At 35.6% G+C, this 12,491-nt stretch overlaps 1 protein-coding gene across 1 annotated transcript in view; it reads left to right on the top strand.

Moving 5' to 3' along the window:
* Positions 1-947: 947 nt before the first annotated feature.
* The window catches only part of LOC129216121 (uncharacterized), an 81,917-nt gene continuing 70,373 nt past the window's right edge, over positions 948-12,491 (top strand). Inside the window, exon 1 of the mRNA XM_054850277.1 lies at positions 948-1,034. Coding sequence (XP_054706252.1) covers positions 995-1,034 — 40 coding nt within the window. The 5' untranslated portion in view covers positions 948-994. The remainder of the gene's footprint in view (positions 1,035-12,491) is intronic.

The raw sequence follows: 12,491 nt of genomic DNA on the forward strand, positions 1-12,491 counted from the left end.
ATCACTTTTTGTTAGCTTTGGGATGTAAAGTTATCCAAGAATTGCAACATGATGCAGCAAAAAACAGTCCATGCAAAAATTGGAGGTTAACAAAGCAAACAAAACAAAATGAAACCTAGATTTATTATATAATTGCCATCAGGGGCGTGGGTAGGGTGGGGGGAAGGGTGATGCTGAAAAATGTCAAGTATTGTGCGTGAAATTTCTCTGGTAATTTAAAAGCTCATTTTGTATCACCCAGGGCAGGGGCGTGCACGGGGGGGGGGGCAGAAGGAACACTTGTTGGCCCGGGCCCGAGTGTGAAGTTGCCCCGAGGTTTTTAAAATGACGGGTGAAATATAGGTAGGGACGTATAGGTAAACAATATGGAGGGGGCCCGTAAAAACTACTTGTGACGGGCCCCGAAGGGGCGCCCTGATTTCAAATTTATGAGAGGGCGGAGATTCTGAATTTGCCAAACGGAAATTCAAATTTTCCGAATGATGACAATTTTGCCGAGTAAAACGACAAATTTTTGCCGAATCATGATGATTTTGCCAAGGTATCAGACGAATTTTGCCGAATAAGGAAATTTTTGGGAAATCACAGTGACCTCCCGTGATCTCCGCGTCCCTCCTAAACACACGGTGCACGGCAAAGTGTTCAGATCTAGCAACGGGCTTCACTGCTTGCTCTCAATAGCAGCGAACTGAACTCATTGTTATTTAAACGCATTTCTTAAATCGGAAATATCGAAAAGTTAACTTCGGGCAAAACAGACACGTTTTAATAAATTGCTTCACGTGACTGCACTCGTTTCGTTTTCTTATTCTCGTTTTCATCAAACGAGTTGCGCCTGCGCGAGGTACTTAAACCAATAGGCACCCAAAACTCTGACGTAACATAGCAACGTCACAGCGCAAAAACACGAGAGTGAATGGATCTTGGCTTCAACGTGACTTGTTTCGGTGTTCGCTGCTCGTTTCAAAATTGCGCTCCAGAAGTAGAAAGCGTGATGGATATTCCTATATGCTCCTTGTTTATCTTTTTAGCAGGTAAGCTTAGTGCAATTTTTTCGAAATAAAATGCTAAAAATGTAAATTAAGGGTGCAAGCAATGCCACTTAAAGAAGTTTTTGCAAAATATTTGTAAAATCTGATACTTTGAATTTGGTTTTAACTTCTTATCTTGTAATGGTTATATAATGCCTAGTTATTTTTTGTTTTTATTGCTTAGTTTTGTAGAAACTGAATCAAATAATAATCTCAAACACTTCCGTAGACAAGTTTTTGTAGAATGTGTTTTCATCCACGAGCTCGCGTTTTTTGCATTGAAAAAGGGGTTTCTTGTGACTCCGTAAGTAGTAATTTGCAGTTTTTGTGCAATTCGACGTTCTTAGATCTTACTTTACCTTTCAAGCACAAATTAAACTTTACTGCTTTAGATGATCGCATTGAATAAAAATCGTAAAAAAATACAAAGAAAGGAAGAACAAAATGTATTAAGTGGTAAGTTACTGTCTATTGGGCATAAAAACATGATTTACTTAAAAAAACTTTTTTTTTAATGCACTTGGAATTATAAACATCGCTCTGAAGACTAGTAACAAACAAACACTTTTGCCTTACTATTTTATGCATGCATGTTCATAAGCGATTTAGCGTTATTCTACCATTTTTGACAGTTTCTTCGTTATTATTCAGTAACTAGAAAATCGCTCGTCAAGGTGTGACGGAGGAAAATTGCTCCTACATTTGAACGAAGCAATTGCCTGCTTGGTGATATTTTGATTGTTGAAATTTTTAACCTTAACTCCAGTGGATTAACCCTAAACTCCAGTAGATAGCGGGACTTCTTTTTCGTTTTTTCATTCTCCTTAAATGAGTCTTGCCACTAAAACAATTAAGTTACCGGATCTAGTTCAGCCTCCTCAAAATAAAGCCTTTCCCTGCATGTCGATCATTCGTTATTAATATATGAGGATGTAGCTGAGGGAGGGGGGGGGGGGGGAGTTTGGTGTGCTCTGAAATATTTTGTTTGTTATTGTAAAAAGTATTCAAATTGCTTTCAAACCACCTCTTTAAAAAAATGCTTGCTTCATAAACTATAGCTGGCTTTGTGATCTAATCCTTTTTTTAGTTTCACAACTATCCGTTAGTCATGAAATCTACCTTGTCAAGAGAGAAGAGCCCCGTTGAGAAGTTTGTAGAAAATTTCCGTGCACTGAAAGAGTAAGCTCTCTATCCCTCCATACAAATACACAGCCAGGGGAAAGCATCCAGAAACTTTATCCTCCCCCCTTTCGGAAAACCTGCAGAGCAACGGAACACGGACTGAAACTAAATGTAAAAATCTAGAAATTGAAAATGCAACAGATATAACACAGGGCAAGTAAGGTACTTAATACTAATTCCTTTTTTTCGCAAATAATACGACTATCCAAAAAATCAGTTATAGAAACACCCAGTCATTTCTGAAATTTCATGCCATAACATGCTAACGAATTCATTGCTTTGATCCGAAAGCGATTATCTCTAAATTGTTTATCAGACATTTTTAATAATTACTTGCGCTTTCTGAAACATTACAAGAACCTAGGATCGAACACCGGATAGAATAGCATATCAATCTCTTCTGAAAAGATAATCATAATAGCAGTCACTGGGGGGTTATTGTTGCTTTAAAGGGAGTAATTAGTTCTAATAAAGCTCAAGACGGTTTCGCGTTGAAAAACACATCCCTTGTAAATTCAAATCACTTTGTATGCACGTAATTCACGAGTTGTGACTCGAAAAAACGTTAGTTTGTTTTTATGAACAGATAGATTCTGTAGTTGGTCGTAATGTGAAAAGAAAAGATTTTAGGAATAGGTGGATCTTTTCTTTCGGAGTAGGTGGTTCTTTTCTTTCGAATACTGAGGTTTTAGTTTGTAAAAACAAACGAAAATTAGTGCTAAGATATGAATAAAATGAGACAACGTTTAAAAAAAGGACACAATGAAAACGGTCCACTTGCCCTGTGTTTGAGTTGTGGGGAACTAATCTTTTAAACAATGATAAATAAGCTTGTTTTGATATCCTTGAATCTGCTGTTTCAGAGTTTTTAGCTCTTTTTACGCTTTTATTTGTGTTTCATTTACGTTTTCTCGTTTTACTGAAGTTGTTGACATTGAAAATTGTGCCCATGTACCTAAAACTTTTTACTAGTAGTAAGAAAAAGTATTGAAGCATGCATACTTTACTTTGACATTAAACACGTTGTACTTAAACTCTAATTACAAGATGTAAAGAGTTTCAAGCTGTTTGGAACTGCCAAAAACGGGGGAATATAATGCGCTGGAACATTAGAACAAAATGGGATGTATTCAAAGAAAAAAATACTTCAGAAAATAGAAATCACGCTTTGGATGGAACGAAAGTGTTGCAGATTAACAAAATATAGGATAAAGAATAAGAAGTAAAATTTTGTGGTTGGTAGTTTTTAAAACATGCGGTTATAATTAGACATTAAAATGCAACACATAAAAGCACATTTTGAACAGTCAAATGCTTAGACACCACAAAACTTCTTCAAACAGGTGATCAAACGCAATATAATTTTGTTGAGTTGGTGAAATGCTCTATTAAAAATAGCGGAATTCCAACTATGATATTCTACATAAATCATGTTTAAAGAGTATTTTTGTGTAAAATAATTGGCATAAATTTTTATCTTATCTATATATATAAAAATGGAGTTTGGTAAATTTGTTCCCTAAGATCTCAGAAACTACCCGGCAGATTTGGCTGAAACTTTCACCGTTTGTTCTTTTTGGTACTGGGGAGGTTTGTAGACTAGTTCGAAAAAAATCCGATTGATAGTTCCTTTTTTATTCTAATTTGTCCAAACTTTCGCATAATTGCCCCAATATGACGGTGAAAAAATACGTGCACATATTAAAATTATGTGTCCATCGAAAGCGCTTATTTTTCTGCTCAAGATGGCATCTGTTAGAAAGTTCTAAGTTGTATGAAAAACGAGTTATGAGCTTTTTTTGTTCCATGTTCGAAGGCTTTCCTCAACCCAATTCATTATTTAGTGTCTCATCTCAACTCCCAGTTAATAGAATTGTTGAATGTTTTTGTGTTTCGTCTGACTGTCTGAGGCATAGACTAATAATAAGAGAAGACCGAGCTTTCTCATTCTTGCTGATGAAAACTTTGGCAGCATGGTTGCTAGATGGCAGCATTATCTACAGTTTGGCACTCGACATGTATTTTACGACAATGTGTTTTCATTAAAAAAAACTTCCAGGTGCAGAGATTGAACTGTTTTTCTTTTAGTTATGCATTATTTTGACATTAGTAATAGTTTTTTATCAGTTTTCGGTAACTTTTATTTCATTTGGAGCTGTCAGCGTTGGCGTGAACGAAATGGCGTAAACGTTTTGCGTTAACGCAAAAATGTACTAATCGGTATCTTAAATTGAAACTGTAGGTAAAAATCTTACCGTTTGCTGATTCTTCTTGGTCGTTTGCATCTTTTATTGCTTAGAGAGTTATTGAAATTGACTAAAGAAAATGCACAATACTATCTAAACGAAAAACTCACTATATTAACAAAATATTTACAACTTAGAATAACAAATTTACAAATCGGACTCCATAAAAGATCATTCTTCCGTGTTCCATAAATTCTATTTATTTTATTTCGCGCTGGCGTTGATCGTCTGCTATGATTAACGCCCGCTGTTGCTAGGATATCCACCAGTCACATGGTTTGGTTTATGAGCAGCAAAAGGGTTGCCATAGCTCGGTCTACTCTTATCATTAGTCTATGGTCTGAGGCTTTTCTCAAGTCAAATCTTTAAGTAACGTTTTTTCCCCAAGATTGGCTAATAATAAATAGATTTGGTTGATTATTTTCCATTTAACTGGAACTTTAGTGTAATTAATGATTTTTTACTTTCTTCTATATCTAATATATAGAAGAAAGTATTGGATTCGTGCAAATTTTCGAATTTCGAATTTTGACGGATTCGAACGTTTTGAGGTGTGCTGAGTCCATTTCGACCATTTTTGGAAAATGTCTGTCTGTGTGTGTGTGTGTGTGTGTGTGTATGTGTGTCACGTCTGTGTGTGACCAGTTTTTTGTGGCCGCTCTACAACAAAAACTACCGCATGAAATCGAACGAAATTTAGTACACATATGTGCCCCTATGTGAACTTGTGCCCATTAGTTTTTGGCGCGAATTCCTCCAAGGGGGGTGGAGCAATGGGACGTTTTTCGAGTTACGCGTGCTTGCTATTCCTCAGGAAGTAACTGGCGGAATCAAACAAAATTTGGTCCATATGTTGGTATTAACAAGAACAGGTGCTGATTCAATTTTGGTGTCAATAACTCAAACGGGGGTTGAGCTATAGAACGTTTTTTGTCGTCCATTGTGACTGCTGTATCTCAAGAAATAATGAACGGAATGAAAGAAAAATTTATCGGCAAGTAGCCCTTAGTGGGAATAAGAACTGATTTTATTTTTGTGTCAACAGCTAAAAAGGGGGTAGCGCAATCACCCGTTTTTTTTTCCACTTTGAGTGCCCTATCTCAAGAAGTAATGCTACGTTCTGGTTGAAATTTGGAATATATGTGAATCCATATGTAAACATGCTTTGGTTCAATTTTGACGCCGATCGCTCCAAGAGGTGTTGATTTTTTTTTTTTTTTTTTTTTTTTTTGCGAATAAAAATATTTTTACTTTCTTCTATATCTAATATATAGAAGAAAGTATTGGATTCGTGCAAATTTTCGAATTTCGAATTTTGACGGATTCGAACGTTTTGAGGTGTGCTGAGTCCATTTCGACCATTTTTCGAAAATGTCTGTCTGTCTGTGTGTGTGTGTGTGTATGTGTGTGTGTATGTATGTATGTGTGTGTGTATGTATGTGTGTCACGTCTGTGTGTGACCAGTTTTTTCTGGCCGCTCTACAACAAAAACTACCGCATGAAATCGAACGAAATTTAGTACACATATGGGCCCCTATGTGAACTTGTGCCCATTAGTTTTTGGCGCGAATTCCTCCAAGGGGGGTGGAGCAATGGGACGTTTTTCGAGTTACGCGTGCTTGCTATTCCTCAGGATGTTACTGGCGGAATCAAACAAAATTTGGTCCATATGTTGGTATTAACAGGAAGAGGTGCTGATTCACTTTTGGTGTCAATAACTCAAACGGGGGTTGAGCTATAGAACGTTTTTTGTCGTCAATTGTGACTGCTGTATCTCAAGAAATAATGAACGGAATGAAAGAAAAATTTATCGGCAAGTAGCCCTTAGTGGGTATAAGAACTGATTTTATTTTTGTGTCAACAGCTAAAAAGGGGGGCAGCGCAATCACCCGTTCTTTTTTTCCATTTTGAGTGCCCTATCTCAAGAAGTAATGCTACGTTCTGGTTGAAATTTGGAATATATGTGAATCCATATGTAAACAGGCTTTGGTTCTATTTTGACGCCGATCTCTCCAAGAGGTGTTGATTTTCTTTTTTTTTTTTGCGAATAAAAATATTTTTATTAATGCAACAATAAGAAAGATAAATCGTAATAGATTGTCGTCTGCGTATTTCTCGTGATTTTAATTGTATGGAAGTGATAGGAAATATTATCTCCATGATTTAAAATTTTTAACTGTTGCCATCTTATGTTTGTTAACAAATAAAATATTTGTAATTCATTCAAGCAAGGCTTTTAAAATAACTTTCAATTTTCGCTCTTTGCTTTGCTTTTGCAATAATTCAGACATTGGGATAGTCGTCAAGTTTTTGCATGTGTCATTTTGTTTTCGTTGGGAATATTGCTTCCTCGTCAAGCATGGGGAGGGATCAGAAAAAAAAAAAATATATAGAAGAAAGTTTCGTGATGGCCACAACATACTAGTTTTACTTTCTTCTATATCTAATATATAGAAGAAAGTATTGGATTCGTGCAAATTTTCGAATTTCGAATTTTGACGGATTCGAACGTTTTAAGGTGTGCTGAATCCATTTCAACTATTTTTGGAAAATGTCTGTCTGTGTGTGTGTGTGTATGTATGTATGTATGTGTGTATGTATGTGTGTCACGTCTGTGTGTGACCAGTTTTTTGTGGCCGCTCTACAACAAAAACTACCGCATGAATTTGAACGAAATTTAGTACACATATGTGCCTCTATGTGAACTTGTGCCCATTAGTTTTTGGCGCGAATTCCTCCAAGGGGGATGGAGCAATGGAACGTTTTTTGAGTTACGCGTGATTGCTATTCCTCAGGAAGTAACTGGCGGAATCAAACAAAATTTGGTCCATATGTTGCCATTAACAGGAACAGGTGCTGATTCAATTTTGGTGTCCATAACTCAAACGGGGGTTGAGCTATAGAACGTTTTTTGTCGTCAATTGTGACTGCTGTATCTCAAGAAATAATGAACGGAATGAAAGAAAAATTTATCCGCAAGTAGCACTTAGTGGGTATAAGAGCTGATTTTATTTTGGTGTCAACAGCTAGAAAGGGGGGGTAGCGCAATCACCCGTTCTTTTTTTCCATTGTGAGTGCCCTATCTCAAGAAGTAATGCTACGTTCTGGTTGAAATTTGGAATATATGTGAATCCATATGTAAACAGGCTTTGGTTCAATTTTGACTCCAATCGCTCCAAGAGGTGTTGATTTTTTTTTTTTTTTTGCGAATAAAAATAGTTTTATTAATGCAACAATAAGAAAGATAAATCGTAATAGATTGTCGTCTGCGTATTTCTCGTGATTTTAATTGTATGGAAATGATCGGAAATATTATCTTAATGATTTAAAATTTTTAACTGTTGCCATCTTATGTTTGTTAATAAATAAAATATTTGTAATTAATTCAAGTAACGCTTTTAAAGTAACTTTCAATTTTTGCTCTTTGTTTTGTTTTTACAATAATTCAGACATTGGGATGGTCGTTAAGTTTTTGCATGTGTAATTTTGTTTTTGTTAGGAATATTGCTTCCTCGTCAAGCATGGGGAGGGATCAGAAAAAGGAAAAATATAGAAGAAAGTTTCGTGATGGCCACAACATACTAGGCGTCCATATCCTACACACACGCACGTTCACACACACACACACATACACGACTTCACACACATACACTTACACACACCTACGTGCATACACACAGGTCTACGGACACACACAACTATGCACAAGTAACCGCCCATGAGGAGAGGCAGACTTGGGGGGGGGGGGGACAGGAGCCGTTTCTAGAAACAATAACTCCAACGAGTAGGGTCCTGTCTCAGTTCGTGATTGCGAAAAACATAATTTGAATTCAAAATTTCAGAATTCAAATTAATTTTCTTTCTTTCTTTTTTTTTGTTTTAAATTTAGAGGAAGAGTAATGTTCGAACCGTTCTCGATATCAACTCACATTAAATGTCTCAAAAAATTTATACGTAATCCCTGGGGCCGACTTAATAAAAGTGAGACCAAGGCTCAAAATGCTTTGTAGTTCCCTGTGCTTCAGGGATGCATTTTACCAGAAGTGAACGCCAATGAAAAATAGTTGAATACTGAGTTGGGACCAGCTTTACCTGAAAAGGGAATTGATTTTCCTTGAAAAACAGACCAGGTACGCCGTTCCGGCATCAATTCACCTGTACTGCACATCGGTTAACCATATCAATGAAATTTTACGTTAAAGATTGAAAAAACATCACTTTTTACAGCAGAAATGATACGTTAACTAATGTAAACAAATGATTTCCCCCGGTTATACTACAGAGCCATCTTATGGGCAAGGCGGTGCCTTTGATCTTTTGAGAAATGACTGAGTCTGATAAGACACGCATCGAGTGAAGCCTTGGTTCAACAATGGCCTGATCAGCAATGAATTGCCAATTGAAGGCTCACCCAAATTTCGACATGAAATTAGTTTAAAACAATAATAACTCGTGTTCTAACTACCTTACCTTGGAACAATGGAACAAATTCTGTCTGATGCAGAAAAATCAAAGGTTTTTTAGATATTTTAAAATAATTTTTGCAAGCTTTTTTTAGTGTTTTTTCTTTTTTTTAATTTTTATTTTTTACTCTGTTGGAATGTAGACCAAATAATGATTAAAATTTGAACAAACTAACAATTAATAGTTAATTAATTAATTTGATTATAGAATACTGCATTGTCATCGGGTGTGAGGACGCGTGCCAAATTTCAAAAGAATCCGATCGCAGGAAGTGGGCAAAATTTGAGTTGCAAGATTCCGTTACAAGAAACATACATACATACGGGTGAAGCTAGTATATATATAAAAATGGACTTTGGTAAATTTGTTCCCTAAGATCTCAGAAAGTACCCCGGCAGATTTGGCTGAAACTTTCACCGTTTGTTCAGTTTGGTACTGGGAAGGTTTATAGACCAGTTCGAAAAAAATACGATTGATAGTTCCCTTTTTATTCCAATTTTAGTCCCAATTTTCGCATAAATGCCCCAATATGGGGGGTGGAAAAAAATGTGCACATATTAACATTATATGTCCATTGAAAGCGCCAATTTTTCTGCTGAAGATAGCATCTGTTCGAAGTTTCTAAGTTGCATAAAAAACGAGTTATGAACTTTTTTGTTCCTTGTTCGAAGGCTTTCATCAACCCAAGTCATTATTTAGTGTGTCATCTCAACTCCCAAGAATTGTTGTATTGTTGAATATTTTTGCATTTTGTCTGACTTTTTGAGGCTTTTCTCAAGTCAAATCTTAAAGTAACGTTTTTTCCACAAGATTGGCTGAAAATAAATGGATTTGGCTGTTCATTTTACTTGCTCACTATATTCAACCAACCAGCAGAAATATCGCCAGAATTTTTTCAGAAAGATTGCAATAGCTGATGCATTTTGCAGTTTTTTCCACTGTCGCTGTTTTTGAGCCTAAAGAATACGTAATAATGTTTCTCAGCTTTCACCATATAAACAAAATATCGGCAATAAAGATACTTAAAAAAAAAAAAAAATACTGTGTAAAATAATTCAACAACTAAATTAGGCAAATCCATAAAACGCACAAAAACTTCCATTAATTTTTCTTTTTGCACGATTTCAAACAATCGCCAAATTTTACTACTTATTTTGAAAACATTTCGGATAAAACCGTTTAGAGCCATTTTTTTGGACCAAAAGTATCTCAGCATCTGGCAACAATATTTCTATAATAAAAATTAGTAAGGAGGGGGGAGTATTATTGAAAGTGTCCCGAAATGATTCTCGCAAATTTGGTAAGATTTTAAACCAAACGAAGTGCCTACAAAAATTGAAATTTCCCAAAATAACTAAAGCAAGTGTAAGGGGAACACAGGCGGCTACATTTTTTAAAACAGTTCGTACATCCAGTAGCCATGGAGAGAAGTTTTTAGACTTAAAAAAAAGTACTAACAGATAAATCTTTTTAAACATGTAAGGTTTAATTTCATATTTCGAAAAATTCTTCAAATGTGTATATGCTTAAATGTCGTGCTTTCGTTTCTAATTGAATACTGTTTTGTTCTTTATACTTATTGCTATTTTAGTTTAATGAGTAAGGAAGAAGCTCGATTTTTAATCACGTCAAAAAGGTTTTTTTTTTAAAATTCTTTCGCTTAAAACAGAAAACAAGGGCAAGTAATGGTTGTTTCTCATAATTATTACTGACCCAGGCAACGCCGGGTATTTTTGCTAGTATCTTATAAAGATAGACAGCAAAAAGTTTAGCTCTTAAAATTCTCAAAACAGTTTAGTTTAGGAGAAACATTTCTATCTGCTGCGAGAGACATTTGAAAAAACAACGTAATGATTTCCTTCTGCGGAAGTTTTAATTTGACTTTTTGAATCAACGGTATATTTTGGGATTAACTGCAACAGCTTAACTTTCTTGAATCTTGACTTGAATCAATTTGAAAATTTTGCGCTAATAAAGATTGTAAACCTTTTTAAAGTGGCGCAGTTCCCATCCAGTTTCCAAAAATTTTTCCAGCGTTCTTTCAGAATACTAGAAATATTGAATACACTACGCAGGGAAAAATAATCCTATTAAAATGCTCCTGACACCATTCTTGCTGATTCTTTTGTAAAAAAAATCCTCTGAATCCAAATATGACCGCCCTATCAGCCACTCTTTTTAGAAGATAGAGCCCTCAAATTGTTTTCGGTTTTTCAACAGTTTCACAGGCATTTTTACTTTCTTCTATATCTAATATCTAGAAGAAAGTATTGGATTCGTGCAAATTTTCGAATTTCGAAGGATTCGAACGTTTTGAGGTGTGCTGAGTCCATTTCGACTATTTTTGGAAAATGTCTGTCTGTGTGTGTGTGTCATGTCTGTGTGTGACCAGTTTTTTGTGGCCGCTCTACAGCAAAAACTACAGCATGAAATCGAACGAAATTTGGTACACATATGTGCCCCTATGTGAACTTGTGCCCATTGGTTTTTGGCGCGAATTCCTCCAAGGGGGGTGGAGCAGTGGGACGTTTTTTGAGTTACGCGTGCTTGCTATTTCTCAGGAAGTAACTGGCGGAATTAAACAAAATTTGGTCCATATGTTGCCATTAACAGGAACAGGTGCTGAATCAATTTTGGTGTCAATAACTCAAACGGGGGTTGAGCGTTTAGAAATAGATCGTTTTTTCTCGTCAATTGTGACTGCTGTATCTCAAGAAACAATGAACGGAATGAAAGAAAAATTTATCGGCAAGTAGCCCTTAGTGGGTATAAGAGCTGATTTTATTTTGGTGTCAAAAGCTGAAAAAAGGGGTGGCGCAATCGAATGTGTTTTTTTTTTTTTTCATTGTGAGTGCCATATCTCAAAAAGTAATGCTACGTTCTGAATGAAATTTGGAATAAATGTGAATCTATTTGTAAATAGGCGTTGTTTCAAATTTGGCGCCAATCGCTCCATGGGGGGCTGATTTTTTTTGTGTAAATAAAAATAGCTTTATAAATGCAACAATAAGAAAGATAAATTGTAATATTTTCGTCTGCTTATTTTATTTGGAGAGGAAGTGAGTAGATTATTAACTATTATCAATATTCTGGAGAGCAAACTACAGAGGTGATAACTTCCTTTTTTGAAGTCGGTTAAAAACTTCAAAAGCATGAACATTTGTAGTATGTACAGGAGGAATACTAATGCCGGCATTTCCCCTCCAATATTAAACTAGTATGTTGTGGCCATCACGAAACTTTCTTCTATATTTTTCTTTTTTTTTCTTTTTTTTCTGATCCCTCCCCATGCTTGACGAGGAAGCAATATTCCCAACAAAAACAAAATGACACATGCAAAAACTTGACGACTATCCCAATGTCTGAATTATTGCAAAAGCAAAGCAAAGAGCGAAAATTGAAAGTTATTTTAAAAGCCTTGCTTGAATGAATTACAAATATTTTATTTGTTAACAAACATAAGATGGCAACAGTTAAAAATTTTAAATCATTGAGATAATATTTCCTACCATTTCCATCATAGTCTATGATTTCCATACAATTAAAATCACGAGAAATACGCAGACGA

The sequence above is a fragment of the Uloborus diversus genome, chromosome 2, assembly GCF_026930045.1.
Source record: "Uloborus diversus isolate 005 chromosome 2, Udiv.v.3.1, whole genome shotgun sequence".
NCBI lineage: Eukaryota > Metazoa > Arthropoda > Arachnida > Araneae > Uloboridae > Uloborus > Uloborus diversus.